This window comes from Eublepharis macularius, chromosome 5, assembly GCF_028583425.1.
Source record: "Eublepharis macularius isolate TG4126 chromosome 5, MPM_Emac_v1.0, whole genome shotgun sequence".
In the NCBI taxonomy this organism is placed as follows: Eukaryota; Metazoa; Chordata; class Lepidosauria; order Squamata; family Eublepharidae; genus Eublepharis; species Eublepharis macularius.
The window spans coordinates 110681298-110702523 of NC_072794.1; the positions used below are offsets into that span (position 1 = coordinate 110681298).

The 21226-nt window shown below is 45.3% G+C and overlaps 1 protein-coding gene across 5 annotated transcripts in view; it reads right to left on the bottom strand.

Annotated features, from left to right (window-relative positions):
- Positions 1–21226, bottom strand: part of LOC129329687 (serine/arginine repetitive matrix protein 2-like) — a 96990-nt gene that overhangs the window by 27902 nt on the left and 47862 nt on the right. For all 5 annotated transcript variants that reach the window (XM_054979231.1, XM_054979232.1, XM_054979234.1 and 2 more), the window contains 6 exons: positions 12678–12803; positions 10877–10987; positions 10298–10441; positions 9096–9245; positions 2798–2920; positions 1538–1672 (listed from right to left, as the gene is read on the bottom strand). In XM_054979231.1, the coding sequence (XP_054835206.1) occupies positions 1538–1672; positions 2798–2920; positions 9096–9245; positions 10298–10441; positions 10877–10987; positions 12678–12803 (789 nt within the window). The remainder of the gene's footprint in view (positions 1–1537; positions 1673–2797; positions 2921–9095; positions 9246–10297; positions 10442–10876; positions 10988–12677; positions 12804–21226) is intronic.

Here is a 21226-nt window from a genome sequence, read left to right on the forward strand (position 1 = left end):
GGCAGGAACAAGTACTAACAAATTCCCTTCTCTCTGGCCTGAAGTTGCATAAGGAGCAACAAAGCACAGACATGTATTATGTCCAGTCTTACAGCCTGTTTCTGTGAGAAGCATACAGTGTACATCAGCAGCCTCTGAGGAAAGGGAAACAATCCTATAATTAAAAATTCTGTACCAGCTTGTCTGTGTGTGTTTCTGAATGTGTTCCTGCTCCAATCAACAGATAATGACTTTATTCCCAAGTCTGTATGAATTGTACTCTGGGGCAGAATTTTGTACCCTTAGAATTACCGCTTTCACCCTCTCTTTTAAAAACATGTTTCTAGCCTACAAACTAGAAACATGAATATATGTAAGTTTTATTATATTACTTTTGAAGCACTGCTGAGATGCCGGGTAAAAATCTCAACCATCAATAGTAAAAAAAAAAAAAAGGGGGGGGGGAGGAGATTAATTATGCCTTACTATCCAATCAAATGCATATGGATCAGAGAAAAACAGAGAGAACCTGGAAATTTTCTGCCTTGCTTTTAGGTGGGTAGCTGAGTTGGTCTGCAGGAGAACAGTAAGATTTGAGTCCAGTGGGACCTTAGAGACCTGTATTGGATCCTTGCTAATGCTACGTCTTTGTAAAATCCTATGACATTGTTTTGGAAATGTCCTTATTAACAATATATGGAAATGTCTTTGATAGTGTATGGAAATGTTCCCAGTACTGACTGTATTAATCTCATGCTATGTAATCCGCCTTGAGTCTCAGTGAGAAAGGTGGACTATAAATGACATAAACAAACAAACAAAATTTTCAGGGTGTAAGCTTTTGAGAGTCAGAGCTCCTGTCTCTACGGTCTCACTAGACTCAAATCCCATTGTTCTGCCTTGCTGTATACTTTCTACATACAGAAACCAATATATATTAAGTGTACTATATATTATAATAATGAGCAAGGGCACTTCATCTTACAGCCAATCACTGCACAATGTAGATTTAGTGTTTGTGGGCAAGACTAACATGCAAAAATCACTGAACAAGAACAGCAATAAAGATGTACATTGAGACGTTTCATCACTTTAGCTCTAAAATACTCCAGAAGACAGAGAGTTGGCAGGGAAGGGAATAGAGAGAAAATAAAGGTATAGTCCAAAGCAAAAAGTTGGCTACTTGTGACCTATAATATAAATGCTGCACTTAAGCCAGGCTAGGGACTGAAGGATGTGGACTGATACTAGTTTGTGGTCATGCAACCAATAACTCTCTGCCACACATAACAAGAAAACTAAAACAAAATTCACTATCATTTTTGAGGAAACTGAAAAAACGTTTAAGTAACAATAATCAAATAAATTGAATCAAAATGTTAGTGAATTAGTGTATAATTTTCCCAGCTACTGCTTGGAAAAATTGCCCTGTTCAGCTTCAGTTTTTTTTCCAGACTGCTACAATTCCAGCTCCACACAGCAGCAACATAAAAATTCCCAGGGATAGAAAAGTATGACCAAGTTTGCTCCCATGGAACTGAGGCCCCCTCATTCTTACCCGCTCAGTCTCTTTTCCTCTCACCAGCACAGGTACAGATTGAATATCACTGGGAACTGCTGGAAGGACAGAGGAACCAGCAGCATCACGGGCTTGACGACAGTCTGCAACCTCATGGCTGCCTCCCATTTGGGACTACAGAGTGTTCAAGAGGAATCAGAGTTAGAACATTCTGGGAAGCTTAAATGATTACATGGTGCACAAGCGGCGGGTCTAGATCCATACCCTCTCTACTTTTCTATGACTCACCATGTCTTACCCATTGAGTTGTATCCAGCAATCCATACATTGAAGTAACTGTCATTCATGGATCTTCATTGTTTCCCCCTCTCCCCAACAAGCATTTCCAGTACCAGGAAAGTTGATTCTGAAAGGCATGGGACCTGCCTGGAGTAATAGCCACACAGATTCATAGGGTGTAGTGAGGAGGGGGTGAAATTACCAGTCCTGCCTCTCCCACTGCTGGAGCTCCATTGACAGAATATTTTGTTCCCTTCCTGCTCTTTGCTACAGCTCGCTGACCCGTGTGGCCATTACACCACATGGTTCCTGAAGTCCTTGGAATTAATTTTCCTGGAGTTGGAAATGGCTACTAAGCATGGGGATTTGTGCTCTTCCCTTCAGCAGACCGCTGGATCCAACCATTACCTCCCTCTCACATCCTCACAATTACTGCTGTTTTCGCCTTGATATTTTTCTTGTTCTGAGGTAAGATATACTAAATGTACATCCTGCAACATGGAAAAAGGGGGAGATGCTTGGCAAGTAACATCCAACATGCCAAACAATCAACATCCAAGTGTCACTGTCTCCAATCAGCAGCTGATAACCCAATGACAGTGGTGGGATCACCTAAGGATTGTCTGCATCCTGGGTGAATGTCCCATTTGTTCAAAAACTAGGCCAATCTGGATGGCAAGAAAGGCAGATTAGTAGCGAGAAATCAACATTAGGGAACATAATAAAAAGTAAATGCCTGATGTCATAGAGAATTCTGTACCCAAGGATGCCTTTCCAGTTGCTCATTACAACAGGTATCTTAGGAGCTACAAGAATTCCAGTATTTATAAAAGGCAAACAGTGTTCTACAGAAATCTGAACGAACTATGCTTTTGCACATTTTGGAATATAAATGCAAATTTGGTTAGGGGAAATTTTGAAGGATCTTGAAAAGGGTGACCCCAACAAATATCTCTTCCACTATTTGAGATTAAATATGACATTTATTTCCAGGACAAGAAGGGGGTAGTTGTTTAATACCAGTTCAAGGTCCTCCTTTCCCTCAGATTGGCATTCATCTGCGTTCTCAGAGAGGAATGGTATTTCCAAAGTTGGTGGTGAGACAACATGGTTGAAATGGTCTGTAGGCTGGCTGGATTCCAGCTATAAGAATAAGGAAAAGATCAGGCAGGTTTGTCAAGAACCACCACAGGTTCCTACATCAAGATTCCATTTGAGATCTCCACTCATACCACCATGACACAATTATCATATGAAAACAAATAACACAACTTTTTTTTTACATCTTCACAAGGCAAAACTAATTTATAAACTATACGTTTTCCATTGCCACCCTGAAATTATCATGTCACTTTCATAATTAAGTTCAGATGAATATTGTTCCCAGCAATGTTGGTGTAACTTGTGATCTTTTTAGCGCCTAGCATGCTCTGTCCTTATTAAATCGACAACACATCTTATAAAGCTGTTTTTCCATCACTGGGTAAATATTTTTTTGCTTAGTTTGGCATTCCTTCACTGATTTTCCCCTTCTATCCAACATTTTAATTGTTGGTTTTATGTTTTTTGCTCTGTTTTGTTTCAATGATGTGTTTTTGTTGGTTTTAGTGGTTTTCAGATGTGATTTTATTATATATGTTTTAATTTGTTAGCAGCTCAAATACTCCAAGCTTCTCACCAGGTCAATACATGAATGGGAGACCAGTAAGGCAGGCTGGGGTTAATATGCAGAGAAAGGCAGTGGCAGACCATCTCTGCTCATCTCACGTTCTTCTTTTTCGTTTAATTTGTTAGCTGCCTTGCTGGCCTTTATAAGAGCAGAAAGGTGGGGTACAAATTTTGTAACATAAATAAATATATAAAAATCAAACTTCAAAAACATCTTTTGTTGTTGGAGAGTGTATGGCAATCCTGCCATGTGTACATACAGTGAGATGTATGCATCATACCTACGTTAACAACCTGTTTCCATAATCCACCCATGAAAAAAGCAGCAGCACAGCTGCATTTTTGCTGGTTCTATTAACAGGTGTGTAACTAAAAATGTGTAGCATCCTCTTTCCATACCTGGGTGCCCACATGTGAAAAGATGTACCTCAGAGAAAGACAGAGGGATCCTAGTTTTACATGAAATTTCCAGAAATGTGCATAAACAAATCTATTTAGGAAAAGGAAGATCAATTAGGGGCATATAAGCAAAAAAAGTAGCCTCATTATACACAGTCCTTAGTTAAAAGTATATGATCCTTACAGTAAAGAAGGACACTTTGGTGAATGTCCTAAACATCAACATGAAGCATTACACATACCACAGAGGAAAATACTGAGCACTATGCTCATAATGTTGGGAAGAGAAACAAGACCAACAAACTCAATCAACATCAATTCACTGACATGTATAACTTATCAAAAGTACTACAATGACATGGAGAATAGCAAGAGATTACAACACAACAGCACAAAAATTATGCAGTATACACTTCAATTCTTCTTCTGAAGGATCCTCATTTTCTAAATAGCAAAAATCTATTATTCTTATGAAGAATTTAAAAAATGGAAAAAATAAATAATGTTCACTTCATGCCATTAAAATCATCTTACATAGTGTATTTACAGAAACTGTTACTAAGCAATCCAGAATAATTTAAAAAAACAGACTTGAGCTTACCTCTCTCATTCTAGTTATCTACCTCCTTTGCTAAACAAACTTGTTTTTAGAATAAATGAAATTGGAGATGAAGATGCAATCTCCAAGATAGTTTATGTAAATGGGGGGGCAGGGAGAGGAGGCAGCAAAGGTTGCAAGTGAAGGAGGCAAACCCTATGGAGATTCAGTAAAAGATGCACAAACAAAACAGGAGAAGTAATAAACTCGGATGTATTGCTTCATCCAGACAAGGAAACTGCTCAATTGGCATGCCTATGGGTTTTTTAAACAACTGCAGATCATTTGCAAACATCTGGTGAAGAAGGACTGTAGGGAGGAGACAGAAAAAGAGAGCAAGCAGGCAAGTTTTCAGCACCTCTTGCTTGGAAAAGCAGCAGCTAATGCATGTGCAAGGAAAATCTGAACCTTCACTTGTAAGCAGGGCTTTTTTTCAGCGAGAACACGGTAGAACAGAGTTCCGGCACCTCTTAAACATGGTCACATGGCCGGTGTCCCTGACCCTGATCTCCAGACAGAGGGGAGTTTAGATTGCCCTCTACGCCGCTGAGCAGCGCGGAGGACAATCTAAACTCCCCTCTGTCTGGAGAGCAGGGGGTGGGGCCACTGGCCATGTGACCATTTTCACCAAGGGCAATTTAAACTTTAAAAAACTCCCCCCTTGTTCCAGCTGACCCAAAGTGATATCATTGTGCGGTCTTGAGTTCCACCACTGAGTTCCACCACCTTTTCCCAGAAAAAAAGCCCTGCTTGTATGTATGAAGGATCTAGAGCTCTTTGAAGAAATGGGAACCTTAAAAAAAAGATAACAAGAAAGGAAGCCAAGAAGACGCTACTGAGGAGTGCCATTCTCCTGAAGCAATTATTACTTGTCCAAGGTAAAGACTAATCTCGAGCATTCATTACATGCGGCTGTCTCTTACACGAATGAGTAACTGTTGCCGGTCAGCCACTGGAATTTTAAAAAAAAAATCATGGTATAACAATATGTAACTTGAAAAAGCTGTAACCAGCTGCACTGGGTCATGTACAATCCAGAAAAAACAAAACAAAATTCATGTAATACTTTTTATTAGTGCTAATCAAAATTACACATTTTGAGCTCACCAGAACTCTTCATCAGGCCAAGTGTTATAATATAAAAAAAATTAATGAGGTAAAAAAGCAGGTCTTTCAGGTAATGATCTTAAAAATCTAAGCTTACAAGCATTTGGCATGAATTTCTGGCAGGTATGCCATTTATTTGCTGCTGGAAAGAAGTCGTAAACAACAATAATAATCTCATTGGAAAAATAAAGGCTAGCAAAATCCAAATGTCACTCAAAACCCACAAGAGAAACAGTTTCCTTTGTCCTGGATTTTGTGAGGGCCGACCCATACAGCTGACTATATCCTTCTTCCACTTTATGGATACCTGATTTCAGGTAAGAAAAAGAGATTTGTCAATGGAATGGGAACAGTTTAGGAAAAGACTATTTGCAAACTACCCAGTTTGGCTTCAACTGACAATGCTTTGTTCACCATCTTAAATTTATCTCTATCATGGTTAATGTAAAGACTATCAAATGCTTCCTTCTAGGGGTATGCACAGAAAAAATAATTCTGGGAAACATGGGAAAGGTTCCCTGATCCAGTTCAGCAAATTAGAGAATCTCAAATGTATGTGGCCATTTTCTCCTATGGGGAAAACTATTGAGGGGCTATCTGGAGGGTGGGTTGGCATGTTTCAAGCAAACTTCACCAAATTTGTAGGCAACCTACTCCTGATTGTTCACTAGAGAATTCCCAAGTTTCAGGAAGATTGCACTCTGAAATCCAATTCTCTGAGCCCCTGAAGAAGATGACCCTGAAGAAGATGGGGGAAACATTTCCAAGGAGGCTCCCAAGCAGAAACACACAGGGGCAAGGCTGCCACTGGCTAGAGGCACACTCCCAAATACAAGCTCAACCCAGAGAAAGCCCAACAGAACCAAACTGAAGCAAGGGAATAGAATCCCCCAGAAGCAAATCAGAGAATTGCATCAAAACTGAAAATTCCACACAAACCAAACTGAAGCAAAAGACACTGTTGCAACTTAGCCCAGCTGACCAGTGTCACTCATAGATGCCAGGCAGAAAAGCAGAGCTTCTGCACGGACTGGCCACTCACTCATCCTTCTCTGCCTCAATCTCCCCCTCCTGCCTCTGCCTCAGCCTCACTCCCCCTCCCTTCTTGGAAAAGAAATTTGGATAAGACAGGGAAACAGCCGGCCAAGAGGCTGTAGCCGCATTTCCCAGATTTATCTGTATTAACCTGGATTCATCCAGTGGTCTTGATCAGGCTTACCAGATTGGATCCAGGATTTTCTAATTTAATCTGGGAATGTCAAATATAGCTGGACTGTCAAAAATCCAGCTTTTTTACTCAGTTCCCAGACCAGACACTCCCACTTCCTTCTGTTCTTGGCCTTCAAAGCGAACTGTGTTTCTCACATGGATCTGAGTGACATTTAGACTTGGTTGGCCTTTATTTTTCCAATGAGATGACTCTCCGTTGTTGTTTACTTCTTCCTAGTAAGCAAGTGGTATACTCTAACACCAGCAACAAATAAGTAACAAGCCTGCCAGCATCTCGCACCAAATGGTGGCAAGACTAGTTTTAAGATCATTACTTGAATTTTCCTCCTCTGTTTTTTATTCTGTAACATCTGGCCTGATGAAGGATTCTAGTGAGCTTGAAAGCTTCACAATGTTTGTTTCATTTTGGTTGCCTCTAATAAAAGATGGCTGTTTTCACACGCTGGTAAGCCCCTGGAAAATCGCGCAAAACTTATGGCACGACGGCATCTTCACAGCGCGATTTCTCATCATGATCCTGTTTAGTGGCACGATTTCTGATGTCATCACACCATTAAACAGGATCATGATGGGAAATCATGCTATGAAGTCGCCGTCGTGCCATGAGTTTTATGTGATTTTCCGGGGACTTACCAGCGTGTGAAAATGGCCCTTATTGCATGGATTTTCTAATTTGTAACTTGATCAGAAATAAGATGACTCCTGTTTAGAAGTAATCTGTTATTTTAGTTGGTAAATGACCACCTAAGAAAAGATGGATTCTGTGCCACAGTACCCACCTTCACATTACTTCTGTTGGCATAATGATTATCTGGAGGTACAAATGTTATGATAAAACCAGTATCAGTGTATTTGAGATCAGCATGGCCTAAACAGTGTGATCGAGGAATACATGGGGAAAAAGGAAACTGCTAAAGAGTGAGCTAATAAGAGACTGAGGAACAGCTGGAAGCCTCTTGTGAAAACCAATTAAGGCATGGACTGCAGCAAAACCATAAGTGAGTGGGCAGCCAAGGACTTTTGCACAGTATTTATGGACAAGTCAATGGTATATTGGGCAACATCCAGAAGGCATAGACTGGGAGACCGACTTGACAACCAAAAACTGAAATTTGGAATACAATGACCTATAAAGCGAACTCTAGCAGCCAGAACTACAGAGAAGCAAGAAACAGCACAGAAGACATCACCCCAAACCCACCATTCACAAGATCTCCTGGTCTCTACAGCACCAAACAGGACGTGCCTTGCTTGTCTGTACTGGATATAGATCCAGAGGCTGCATCTGACGAAGATCTGTGGCTCTCGAAAGCTTATGCGACAATAAAGTTGGTTACTCTTAAAGGTGCTACTGGACTCTTTGCTATTTTGTACTGGATATGAATACTTAAGAAACATTTTTCTTTGTGTTCAACTTTATAATTGCTTAACTAACATTTTGTGCAGAGTGAAACCACCGGCGACCGGTCTCCTCTCCTTTTCTGATCTCTATAAAAGTCCTTTGTGACACAAGTGAAACATTGCCAATACCCACAGAAAGAGCAAAACATGGGCCCAGATACAGTGATGTACCCAGGCTAATGTTAGACCTTCCATCTTTCTAAGCACAGCTTAGCCAAAGATTTAATGTACAGCTTTGATGTGGTTTCAGGTACCAAGACAAATTAGGCCTATTTCAGCATTTTGCATGGTTTACCCTTTACTATATTATTTTGTGGCTTACTCACACAAAAAAGCTACAGACTGGGCAGGCTGTCACTCTTCTGAGTGGGCTCCCTGGATTAAAAGAAAATAGCTGTCCACTGGAATCAATAATAGTTTTATATTTTGACTTGTTGGCCAAACCAAGACAGAATATGTTTTCATTAGGTTAACTTCATCCTTGTTCACTGAATAAAATTTGACCTCAGCTGAGAGAAGCAATGAAACAATGAAGATGTTTCTTATTTTTAGTAATGGAATTTGTGTACTTCCTCATTGAACTTTTCCCCCTTTCTATTAACTTCTAAATTGATCTAATAGATCAGACTACTGATTGACCATACATTGAGACAGGAACTTGATATACACTTGGAACCTAGAAAAGGGGGAAGTTGTAAAATCCCCCAAGTGTGTACTCAACGTTAAAGAAGAAAACTTTATGAACCCTGGAGATCTGAGTGTGAAGGAGTGGCTATAGGTGAACAGGTTATGTGTTGATAACATTTTGAGTTGAAACATATTAAGATTACAAGTTTTATTTTCAAAATGTTTCTAGAGGGTTTCTGCTGTGCAACTTCATGTAAGCAATGAATGGATTAGCCAGTAAAGCCGTACCAATTCATCCTCCCTTTTCAGTGAAACAAGGGCTTCCTTAGTCTCAAGAGGAGCTGGTGGTTCAACAACATGTGAAGGAGCAGATGGTTCAGTAACAGGTGTAGGATCTGTCAAAGAAGCAATATCCATATCCTGTTTGATTTCTGGTACCTGCAGATAGAGGAGGGGAAAGGTTGTTCCAAAACTAAAGCCAAAATGGAAACAGGCAGTGAGTATCATAAGCCCATAATGAACATTATAGCTTTGAAAGGCCATTTGTATAATCACAGCAGATAACAAAGTCAAGGCTACAGGAACCATTATGCTTTTTATACTGCAAGATTATTCTGTAATGCTAACTCCTAATATGCAAAAAAAAAAAAAAGAAAAGAAAAATAATTGGGAACACACAATGAGCACATCAAGAGAAAGTTAAGCACACAGTTGGTTGTTTAGGTCCTACTGATTCGAATGGGCTTTCAGCAGTCATAGTTAGGCATGTGTGTGCACGCACACACACACACCAGTTCCAAAAGCACTATGAAATCAAAGGCAGAAATAGAATAGTCACAGAATTGTTAGCAAAAACTGTCAGTAGATTCACCCAAACAACTCTATGGTGAGAACTAAGCACTGGGAAAAATACCTCACACTATATAGAACACGAGAAATACCAATTACTTTCTAGCTTAGTTCACCAATGTGCTTTCCCTGTAAAAGAAGAAAAGCAGGTTGTTCATACCAGCACAGGACATGGGATGAAAACCTTCTATGGCCTTAGATGGTGTTTATTTTCCTATAGGTGCCTCATTAGATGGAAGAGAGGCAGCCTGGGAATGGGCTTCAATATCCCTTTTGTAATTGTTAAAAACCCTCACAAAATTCAGACAGGAGCTTGTGGAGCACAATATCCCCCTCCTGCTGCACTCATCCCCAGTTGGCATTTTTCCAGACCATGGCAAGGCCTACATATTTGCAGTTATCAATGCCAGAAACACTGAGAAACCAAAAGGCAGAGAACCCATAATTCTGTGAAAATTCAGAACCATTAGCAGAATTGGCAGCAAGCCTCTACCAAACAATTCTAAAGCCAGAACTAAGCACTGGAGAAATGAAAACTTCTTATCACTGAGAATAAGGGCAATACCACTTGTAGCCTGGCTTAACTCAACAACACGCTTGTCCGGAAAAACAAAAAAGATCAGCTGAAAGGCTGTGCATACCAACACCGGCTCTTTCTTTATCACAGGACAAAAACTCTTCATAATCGCAGAAGGTGCTTGTTTTCCACTAGGTGCTTCAGCACATGGAAGAGAAACAGATGGACTACGATGGGCTTCAATGGCCTGAGGGGTTCCCAGTTGGACCTACAAAGGATGAGAAATTGTATTGTTCCACTGTAGGAAGGAACCTGGCTCTACCATGCATTACTTGAACAAGAATTTTTTTATTAAAAATGTCAATAGTTCAAATTCAAACAAAAACTTGTGGAGCACAGATAACTTACAAAGCATCCCTGTTCTGGACTGCACAAGATCATGGCTATATATTTGCAGGGGATGCATACCAGAGGCACTTTAAAAAACCCAAAGGCAAGGAATGCATACCCCATGAAAATATTCACAGGACTGTTAGCAAGATTGAGAGTAGCCTCCCTCAAACAATTGTATGCCAGAACTAAGCACTGGAGAGAAAAAAAAAACCCACTTCATATCACACAGAATGAAGATGGTACTAGTTACTTCCTAGGCTAGCTCATCAATGTGCTTCCTGGCAAAACAAGAAAATCAAGTTGTACATACTGGCATAGGCTCTTCCTTTATCACAGGACAAAAGCTTCCAGTAGCATTAGACGGCAGAAGAGAGGCAGGCTGGCTAGGCTGGACCTCAGTGACCTTGTCCTGCAGCTTGTCCTGCAGAGATTTTTAGAGAAGGATAATGAGAAGTTGTGCAGTCCTTGCATGGTGGGACCTTGTCCACCAAGTTTTATACACAGTATTGCTCTGGATGCCTCTGGTCAGGCCCGATGTAGACGTAGACATGCACTTAAGAAGCCCTGAGTGTCTAGTTAGTTTTCCTGTATCAAATAATTTAACTCCTGGCAAGAGGTACACCACAGATAATGTCTTAGGTTCGTTACTGGGTACTGTACATAAGTAATACAATTATGGAATCTCTGCTTCCATTTAAGCCTTTACTAAGAAAACAATTATTTAGCAAGCTTGATATCAACTCAAACAACAGAAAATCATACCATCCGTTATAGCCACATAGATCATTAAAGAAGAGCAATTACATGAGTCCAAAAAAGTATCTTACCCAAAGATACGAAGGTCACAGGAAAGAAGCCCCTCCTAAGAAGAAGCTCTCGATCAAGTTAGCCCATCATATTTATAAGGTTTCAGAACCTTCTCTTAACAATAACTGTCTATCCCACTTTAAAGAATCAAATTCCTGACTAACTTATTATCTTATGACTCTATGCACCAAACAAGGTTATCCATATTTGAAACATCTTATTAAAACATTTAACAATAGTTCATTCTTACTTCTACATAGATTTTGTTAAGACAAGAATTAGTGATTATAAGTTTGTCATACATCTGAATATCTTTTGGCTCTCCACCAACGCATCTATCCTTAAGTAATGTTGACAGCCTCTATGAAGTTAGACATTCCTGTCATTCTCAGACACTCCTTACACCTGGGCCTTGGTATATTGTATATATTGATGTGAGTTAGATGGCTCTTTTAATCTACACATGGCAATACAATGGTGTAACTCTATTGTTTTATGCTCCTCTCTAAGATTCTAGGCCTCTAAACTCCCTTTATGGCCTGTCTAGTTATGGAGCCAGGCTAGCTCCATTTCTGTGTGCCAAGGTATCTTGAATAACTTTCTCGGTCATGTCCAGCAACTGTTCTCATACAGTTTTAGCTATATCCATGACAGGATGCTCAAGAAGACCTTCACATCTTAAGAAAATGTTATCATTTGATTACAATAGATGGTATTTGTTCATCTTTTCTTTAAAATGCAATCATACTCACAATACTGGTACCTACAAGTGTGCAAAATGCTGATTGGTAGCTACCAGCCACTCTCTGCTTTCTTACACAGAAGACAGTCTTTGCCACAAGTCCATCCAGTGCTCTAAAGCAGAGATGTCTACATAATATTATCTTCTATCGCAGGCTGGCTTCTATCTTTATCAGCTCATTCCCACAGCTAGTCTACTCAATCTCCTTCGTGTTGGCTGCCTTTGAAAAACCATTATAACAGGTTTTCATCTGAACAAAAGGTCAGCTCCTAAAGGGCAATTCCACTGTCAGAAACACATGTAGTAAAGGGTCACCTGAGCACACCCTCTAAATCACTACTAAAAACAGCTGCACACACTCACTTAAGACCAGGTAGCAAGGCTGCTAGATCAAAGGATTATGTATCTGGAAGAGCTTCAACACTGTCACCTTTCACTTTGAGAACTAAGCACTGCCTTTGTCACACAGACAAAGAACAGCTGATGATGGACAAAAAATCCAACCACTAACCACAACGCCTGTACATCATTTAAAAGAATGAAAGGACATTTCAATATGTACCAGTTCAATCTTCTCCTCTTCCTTTTTAAGATTCTCCAGAGTTGCAGTTAATTCTGATTGTGCAGCTTGAGTGCAGCATTCCACTCTGCACCTGTCTTCAGTCCTGGGACCAGTATCCAGACTGACCTATAGGGATTTTTGAGAAAGGAGTTAAATCTTTTAAGGAAAGAAACAAGAATTTTTACATATGACCAGGGCCTTTTTTCAGCTGGAACATGGTGGAACGGAGTTCCGGAACCTCTTAAAAATGGTCACATGGCTGGTGGCCCCGCCCCCTTATCTCCAGACAGAGTGGAGTTTAAAGGGGAGTTTAAACTCCCCTCTGTCTCGAGATCAGGGGGCGGGGCCACCGGCCATGTGACCATTTTCGCCGAAGGCAATTTAAACTTTAAAAAACTCTCCCCTTGTTCCAGCTTACCCAAAGTGATGTCATTGTGCAGTCCTGAGTTCCACCACCTCTTTTCCCAGAAAAAAAGCCCTGCATATGACCATCAGTACCTGCACTCAAAGAAGATGGCAAATTAAAAGTAATTTTAAGGCTTCACTGTGGATTAGTATTAAAATAAACGATTGCAACTTAAAAGAGTTGAAGACAAGAGGCACATTTCCATTTTACACAGACACATTTTTATCTCTCTCAAAAGTGTTGAGATTTTGACAATAACAGAGATTATATACATTTTGAAGTTTCACTGAAAAGCAACGGAAAAGTTAATGATTACACAATACTCATACCTAGTAGTTAATACATCAACTGCAAAGTCTTACTCCATTGCTTTAGAGAAAAACGTATTTCATGGGAAAACAGGGTTAACATACCTGTAACTTATGTTCATCGAGTTCTTCTGTGCTGACACACATGGGGACTGCACAGGCGCAGGCCAGCCGCTGGAGAATTTTCTAGAGCTTCTATGGCTCCGAAGGGGCCGTTTGTCGCGCGCCTCAGCGACCGTTTTCCCGCCCAAATGGTCACGTGCTCCTCCAGCGACCAACGGCCCCTTCCCTCAGTTCTCCTTTGCCGCCGCTTGACCAACACACTTAGCCGTAACACCTTAAAACACATCAAATTCTGTTACAGCCACCACATCTTTGTGCATTGGAATTCACAGCGGGGTAGGAGGGAGGGTTGTGTGTCAGCACAGAAGAACTCGATGAACATAAGTTACAGGTATGTTAACCCTGTTTTCATCTTCGTTCTTCTGTGCCTCCACACATGGGAGTGTACCAAGCTTCACACAATGAGGAAGGTGGGGTGAAGTCCAACACAATTTTATTGAACAAAGAAGAATAACATAACATACACATAGACATATATACAGTCCTACAAGACGTGTAGAAACACCTACATACTCAGTATATACAACACTATATACAGAAATATATATACATCTATACACATATATACACTATATTACCCAAGGGTACCTAGCAGGTACGCAAGGAGCTACATCCAAGACTCCCCTAGGAAAAAAGGGAGTGTAGGACAGCCCTGGCCACAGATACATCCTGCTCCGCATTGACATCAATGGCATAATGCCTGACAAAGGTGTCTGCAGAGGACCATGTGGCCGCTTTGCAAATGTCAACTAGGGGCACACCCCTGAGGAGTGCCGAAGAGGATGCTTGGGACCGCGTGGAGTGGGCTCTGACATGAAGCGGGCAAGCCACCCCTGCCAGAGAATAGGCCTTGCTAATGGCCGTCACAATCCACCTAGACAGGGTCTGTGAGGAAGCCCTGTTACCCCTGTCCTTGGCCCCAAAACATACAAACAGGTGGGGACCGGAGCGGAACCCTTTCGTCCTATCCAGGTAATAGGCAATGGCCCTCTTCAAGTCTAGGGAATGGAGGGCCTTCTCCCCTTTCGAGGAAGGGTGAGGAAAAAATGCAGGCAGCGAGATATCCTGCGAGAGGTGGAAAGCGGACACCACCTTGGGCAGAAAACCCAAGCTGGGACGCAGGACCACCTTGTTGGGATGAAACACAAGGAAAGGAGGGTCAGACCGCAGCGCAGACAGCTCACTGACCCTTCTGGCCGACATCACAGCCACCAAGAATGCCACCTTGTAAGACAAGACATCCAAGGGGCAGGTAGCCATAGGTTCAAATGGGGGCAACATTAGACGTGAAAGCACCAGGGACAGCGACCACTGAGGCACTGGCGTCGACACAGGTGGGTAAAGGTTGAACATGCCCTTAAGGAACTGGCGGGATTGTGGGTGAGAAAACACCGTAACACCCTCAACTCGGGTGTGAGCAGCAGATATAGCTGCCAGGTGGACCTTGAGGGTGGAAACCTTCAAGCCCAAGCCCTGCAAGTGGCACAAGTACTCGAATACAACCCCTAAAGGGCTGCTGTCAGGCACCACTCCTTTAGCAAGTGCCCAAAGTTCAAACCTGCGCCACTTGGCCGCATAAGCGCGCCTAGCGGATGGTCGACGGGCGTTCAGGAGGACCCTCTGTACTTCGTCACTAAAAACTACAGGGGAGGACGATCCGCCAAGCCGTCAGGTGCAGCTTCCTGGGGTCGTGGTGGACTAGGCTCCCGTTTAGGAGAAGGTCTTGCCGAGGGGGCAGACTGACATATCTCCGCTGGGACATCCGCAGGAGCTTCGGGAACCAAACCTGCCGTGGCCAAAAGGGGGCCACGAGGATGCAGTCCGTCCCGTCCTCCTCTACCTTGCACAGGACCCTGGGGATCAAGGGGAATGGAGGAAACATGTAGTGCAAGCCCTGCGTCCACGTAAACTGGAAGGCATCCCCAATAGAGAGGGGGTCGCTCCCTGCCCTGGAACAGAACGTGTGGGCCTTGGTGGTTGCCGCAGTGGCGAACACGTCTATCACTGGATGACCCCACATCTGAAAGATCGGCCCAATGCACTCTACGTTCAGTTCCCACTCGTGGTCCAACAAAGGGACCCTGCTGAGGGCATCTGCTCGGGCATTGTCTGACCCAGCCACGTGTATAGCACGGAGCGACACGCCATTCCTGATTGCCCACTGCCAAGTGAGCGTGGCCTCCCGGCACAGGGCCATGGACACTGTGCCCCCCTGCTGATTCACGTAGTACATGGCAGTCGTGTTGTCCGTCTGCACCAACACCTGGCGATCTGTCAGCAGTGCTGTAAGGGACACAAGTGCGAAACGAATGGCTCTTAGTTCAAGCACATTAATATGGAGGGTCTTTTCCCTCTCAGACCAGACATCTTGCACAGACACATCACCACAGTAAGCCCCCCATCCCAACAGAGAGGCATCAGTGGTAACCGTGACGTCATGGTGCTGATACCCAAAGGGAGTCCCTTTAAACAAGTTGTCATCAGACAGCCACCAGTCCAAGGAGGAGAGGATGACCCTCGGGATAGAGAATTTGAGGGACGGAGGGTGCAGCAGAGCATCGTACCTCCGCACAAACCAGTTCTGGAGAGGGCGCATACGCAGCCTAGCAAAGGGCACCACTGAGGTGGCCGCTGCCATATGCCCTAGTAAGCACTGAATAGTGCACACGGACTGGAAGCGGTTCCTTTTAAACATGGAAACCAGACCCCTTAGGGACCGAGCCCTCTCCAAGGGGAGCAGAGCCTTACCCTCCACAGAGTCTAATAGTGCACCAATATAGGACACTTTGCAGTTGGGCACCAGTTTGGATTTCTCAAAGTTCACCAGGAGCCCCAGGCGTTGGCAAGTGCTAAGTACCAAGCCAATGTCCTGCACCAGCCTAGACTCCGATTCAGCCACGATGAGCCAGTCATCGAGGTACGGAAAGATGGTACAGCCTTCTTCCCGCAGGAAGGAAACCACAGGGGCCACACATTTCGTGAACACCCGTGGGGCAGTGGACAGGCCAAAGGGGAGCACCTTATACCGGAAAACCCTTTGCCGGTGAACGAAGCTCAGGTATTTCCTGTGCTCTTCTCGTATTCCCACGTGAAAATATGCATCCTTCAAGTCAAGGACCGCAAACCAATCCCCCTGTTTCAGCAAGGTGATCACAGCCGCCAATGTAACCATTTTGAACTTGGTCACCTTGAGGAAGGCATTAAGGCCCCTCAGATCTAAAATGGGACGTAAACCCCCATCCTTCTTGGGGACCAGGAAGAACCTTGAGAAGAACCCCCTTACAGAGTCCTCATAGGGCAATTCTTCCACAGCACCCTTGGCCAAGAGCGACACGATCTCCACATCCAGCTCGGCCATAGTGTTATTGACAGCTGTCAGGGGTGAAGTGCACCTAGGCAGCTCAATGAATTCCAGCCCGTATCCCATTTCAACAATTGTTAAGACCCATGAGTCAGATGTTATTAACTCCCACTCAGCGAGGAGCGGACTCAGTCTGTCCGAGAAATTCGGGGATACGGCTGGCGTGACCCGTCAGTACTGCCTCCCGGGGCCCTGCTGATCTCTCTGCTGGGCCGGCGGCTGCGACGGACGAGGTTTAAAGGGCCGACGCCTCCTCTGCTGCTGTGCAGGAGGGTATGACCGCTGCTGGTAAGCCGGATACTGGTGGTAGCCCGGCCGCTGCTGCTGGTACCTGCCCTGGAAGTGGTAAGGGCCGGACTGGGGGGCGTACCGTGGCCTGGAGGTGGGCTTGTCCGTAGGAGCCAGCCCCAAGGACTGCGCCATCTGTCTGTCCTCCTTTTTCTTTTTTAGGGTCTCGTCGGTAGCCTTTGAAAACAGCTAGTCCCCCTCAAAGGGCATGCTCTCCACTCGTGAACGCACCTCCTGGGAAAGGGCAGTCGACCGCAACCAGGAATGGCGCCAGAGGACCACCGCCGAAGCCATCCCTCTAGCCGCAGTGTCGGCAGCGTGGCTCCCAGCATTCATTTGCTGTTTCGATAGCCTGACAGCCTCGGTTTGCAGCAGGGACACCACAGCCTTCTGCTCAGGTGGGAGGTCCCGAGTATAGGACGCCAACTTCTCCCATAAGTAGAGCTGGTACCCCGCCATAATGGTCTGATAATTTGCAATCCTCAGACCCAGCGAGGCGACTGTGTACTGTCGCCTGCCAAGGGCATCGAGCTTCCTGCCCTCTTTATCGGCTGGCACAGAGGAATGGCCTGACCGTCGGGGGTTGAATTCCTCCGTGACCAAAGAGGAAGGTGGAGGGTGCTTCACCAACGCCTGCCAGGTGCCCTGTTTGATCTTATACAGCTGCTCGATGCGCTTGGACGTTGGAGGCTGGTCACAGGGCACCTTCCACACCCTCTCCACAATTTCCTCTATACCCTCAAGCATGGGGAAGCCAATGGACGCCGGATTGTCACCGTAGATCCGCTTGAGAAGCTTGTCCTTGGTCCGGGGAGCTGCTGAGGAGATGTCCATCTCGAGGGCCTGAGCCATCCTTGCCATCTGGTCGGAATAGATGCGGAGGTCCTCGTACGGCGAACCCGTAGCTGGCACCACATCGTCAGCGGGCGACGGCTCAGACCAGGACTCCGACTGATAGTCCCCCAGGCTTTCAACGTCCCCCTCATCAGAACCGAGCTGGGATTCCTCAACCTGGACTGGAGGGGGAACCCACGCTGGCCTCGATGTCGAAGGCCTTGGTTCCGACATGGAGAAACCGGCAGGTGCCCCTTCCCACTGGCAATGGTATGGCGAGGGAAGGAAGGAGGCTTGACGATGTCGGGACGCAGCGGACCGGACAGACCGGACACTGTCCCCGGACCGACGTCGCTCACGACCGGCAGCAGGTGAAGATGGTCGGGCAGGAGATGGACGGCTCCGACGAGGTGACGGGCTCGGTTCCGACCTCGGCGATCGACGGGCAGGCGATGGTCGGCTCCGACGGGACCGCGGGCTCGGCTCCGGCCCAGACGAGAACTCTGCCTGAACAGTCTCAAAGGCCATCGGATCCGGCACCGGTACGGAGACCTCCTCCGGTTCAGGGGAGCCCAGATGAGGGGAAGGCGTATGGGGAAGCACGATGACTTCCTCCGGAGGAGCGGGGCGCGGTGACCGATGATGCTTGGTCTTCTTCTTCTTCTTGGCCGGTTCCGAAGACGACCTCGGAACCGATGCGCTCCTCGCCTTGGAAGGGGACCTCTGCTTTGACCTCTTCGCCTTGATCGGGATCAAACCGGTCGTCGGTTCCGACCGGGGACTCGGTACCAGGATCCTCGGTTCCGAAGCTGGTCTCGGATCCGACCTGGTGGATGACGCGCTCCGGGGCGGCCGCGCCGAACCCTGCGCTGGAGAGGCCGCTCTCGAAGCCGAGGCACTCGGGGGACGCGGTTTCGACCCCGACCTCGCGGAAGCCACTGAGCCAGCTCTCGATTGCCGTCCGGCAGAGGGGCTAGGGCCGGCCTTGGGCGGAGGTAACGGAGTGCCCTCAGACATGACCGTCTGCCACAGTGAGGAGTTCAGTCGGGCCTTGCGATCCTGCCGGGCCTTGTTGGTGAAACCCTGGCAGATCCTACAGGCCGACACATTGTGGGTCTCCCCCAAACAAAAGAGGCACAGCTCATGGCCATCGGTTTTGGCCATTTTAGTGTGGCACTGAAGGCAGTGCTTAAAGAGAGCCGTGGAGGCCATCTTAAGGGGCACGCGAGAGAAAGGTCAAAACAGTCCGAGTCGTATTACCGAGTCCACGTCAAAGTCCAAAGCGAGATCCAAAGAATAGTCGAGGTCAGAAGTCCGAAGTCAAAAAGCCAAGATCAATCAGTCAGAAGAAAGGCACGAAGCACAAAGCATAGAGCACAAGCTCACGTTCTCTCCAAGCAGCGGCAAGAAGAGAACTGAGGGAAGGGGCCGTTGGTCGCTGGAGGAGCACGTGACCGTTTGGGCGGGAAAACGGTCGCTGAGGCGCGCGACAAACGGCCCCTTCGGAGCCATAGAAGCTCTAGAAAATTCTCCGGCGGCTGGCCTGCACCTGCGCAGTCCCCATGTGTGGAGGCACAGAAGAACGAAGATGAACTTAAGATTCCTTTTCATCTAGTTTCTTGAACCAAATCACTATGCTTTATTTATTATTATAACAACAACAACAATTGATTTATATACTGCCCTTCAGGACAACTTAATGCCCAGTCAGAGCGGTTTACAAAGTATGTTACTATTATCCCCACAACAAAACACCCTATGAGGTGAGTGGGGCTGAGAGAGCTCCAGAGAGCTGTGACTAGCCCAAGTTCACCCAGCTGGCTTCAAGTGGAGGAGTGGGGAATCAAACCTGGCTCTCCAGATTAGAGTCCCGCGCTCTTAACCACTACACCAAACTGGCTCTCTTATCCCATTTCATCTTGTTTTCTCGCATCCCATTCCATATAAAAAACATTCCAGTCTAACCATTAAGTTGGTTAGCACATTCCTTTTACCCAGAAGCCTTTGTGGTTTCCACAGAATCAAACTCAGATCCATCACAGATGCATGCAGAGGAAGGTCACCCAGAAGTGTCTCAAAAACTACTCCGAAAGGTGCCATCTAAGGGCATAGCAGTATGCCCCTGCTGAGGTTAGGGTCCTTCACTGGTGTGAGGTCTATCCACACAGTATGGACCAGTAGAAAGTAGTTTGTGCCATGGATCATGCAAAAATCTGCAGTCCATTCATCCTACCATGATCCATGACACAGTTTTTGAGACTGTGGATGTCCTCAGCCCACGTCTCGAGCAATGATGACATCAATGAAGAACCCTATCCCAGTGGAGAAACAGACGGCAATTGCTATTTGGTACAAAGCAAACAAGGATTGCTACCATGAACTACATGAACAGTTTGGAGTTGGATTGTCCACTGTGGGAGAGACTTTGCTGGAAGTATGCTTTGCTCTGGAGTTGAACCAGCTCAGAAAGACAAGCATGCTTTGGCAAAGAGTTAGTGTCATGTCTGTGTACAGTCATGCCTTGGTTGTCTGTTTGTTATATTGCTTGCACCACAATATGCTGAAGTTATATTGCTTTATTAATGCTGTGCAACTCTCTCTGATCATCTGTAACCATATTGCAGACGTCACTTCCTTGGGACCCAGAAAGGGCCTCTCCTGTTATCTCAGAGCCAAGTTACAAGTGACATTTTTCACGTGAAGGACACTTGATCATTTTCACAAGTTTTTCTGGGAACTGAAGTCCCTCTGTCCAGCCCCTTTTCCTTCTGTTCCTTCCCCTCTCTGTTAGAATTGCTGCCTGATCGTTCCTCCAGTCACAAGCCTGCTCTCAACGATCTTTGGGAGTGGGCAGCTGCAACTTTCTCCCTTCCCTGGGGCGTCCTGCTCAGCTTCACTGACATGTCAGCTTTCTCCAGAGCAGCTCCCCGGGAGCAAGATGATTTGCAAAAGCTGCTGCTGCCGCTGGCTTTTTCTGGCTCTTCAAGCAGCGATTCTAACAGAGAGGGGAAGGAACAGAAGGAAAAGGGGCGGGGGAGAGGGACTTCAGTTCCCAGAAAAACTTGCGAAAACGATCAAGTGTCCTTCACGTGAAAAATGTCACTTGTAGCTTGGCTCTTAGAGAAATATGCGAGACTTGGCTAGCTGCGACCTTGGTGTGTCTAGATGCCAGCTTTCACTCCTTTTCCCAGATGTTGGGAATACTTTATTGTATACCTGATGCATAGTC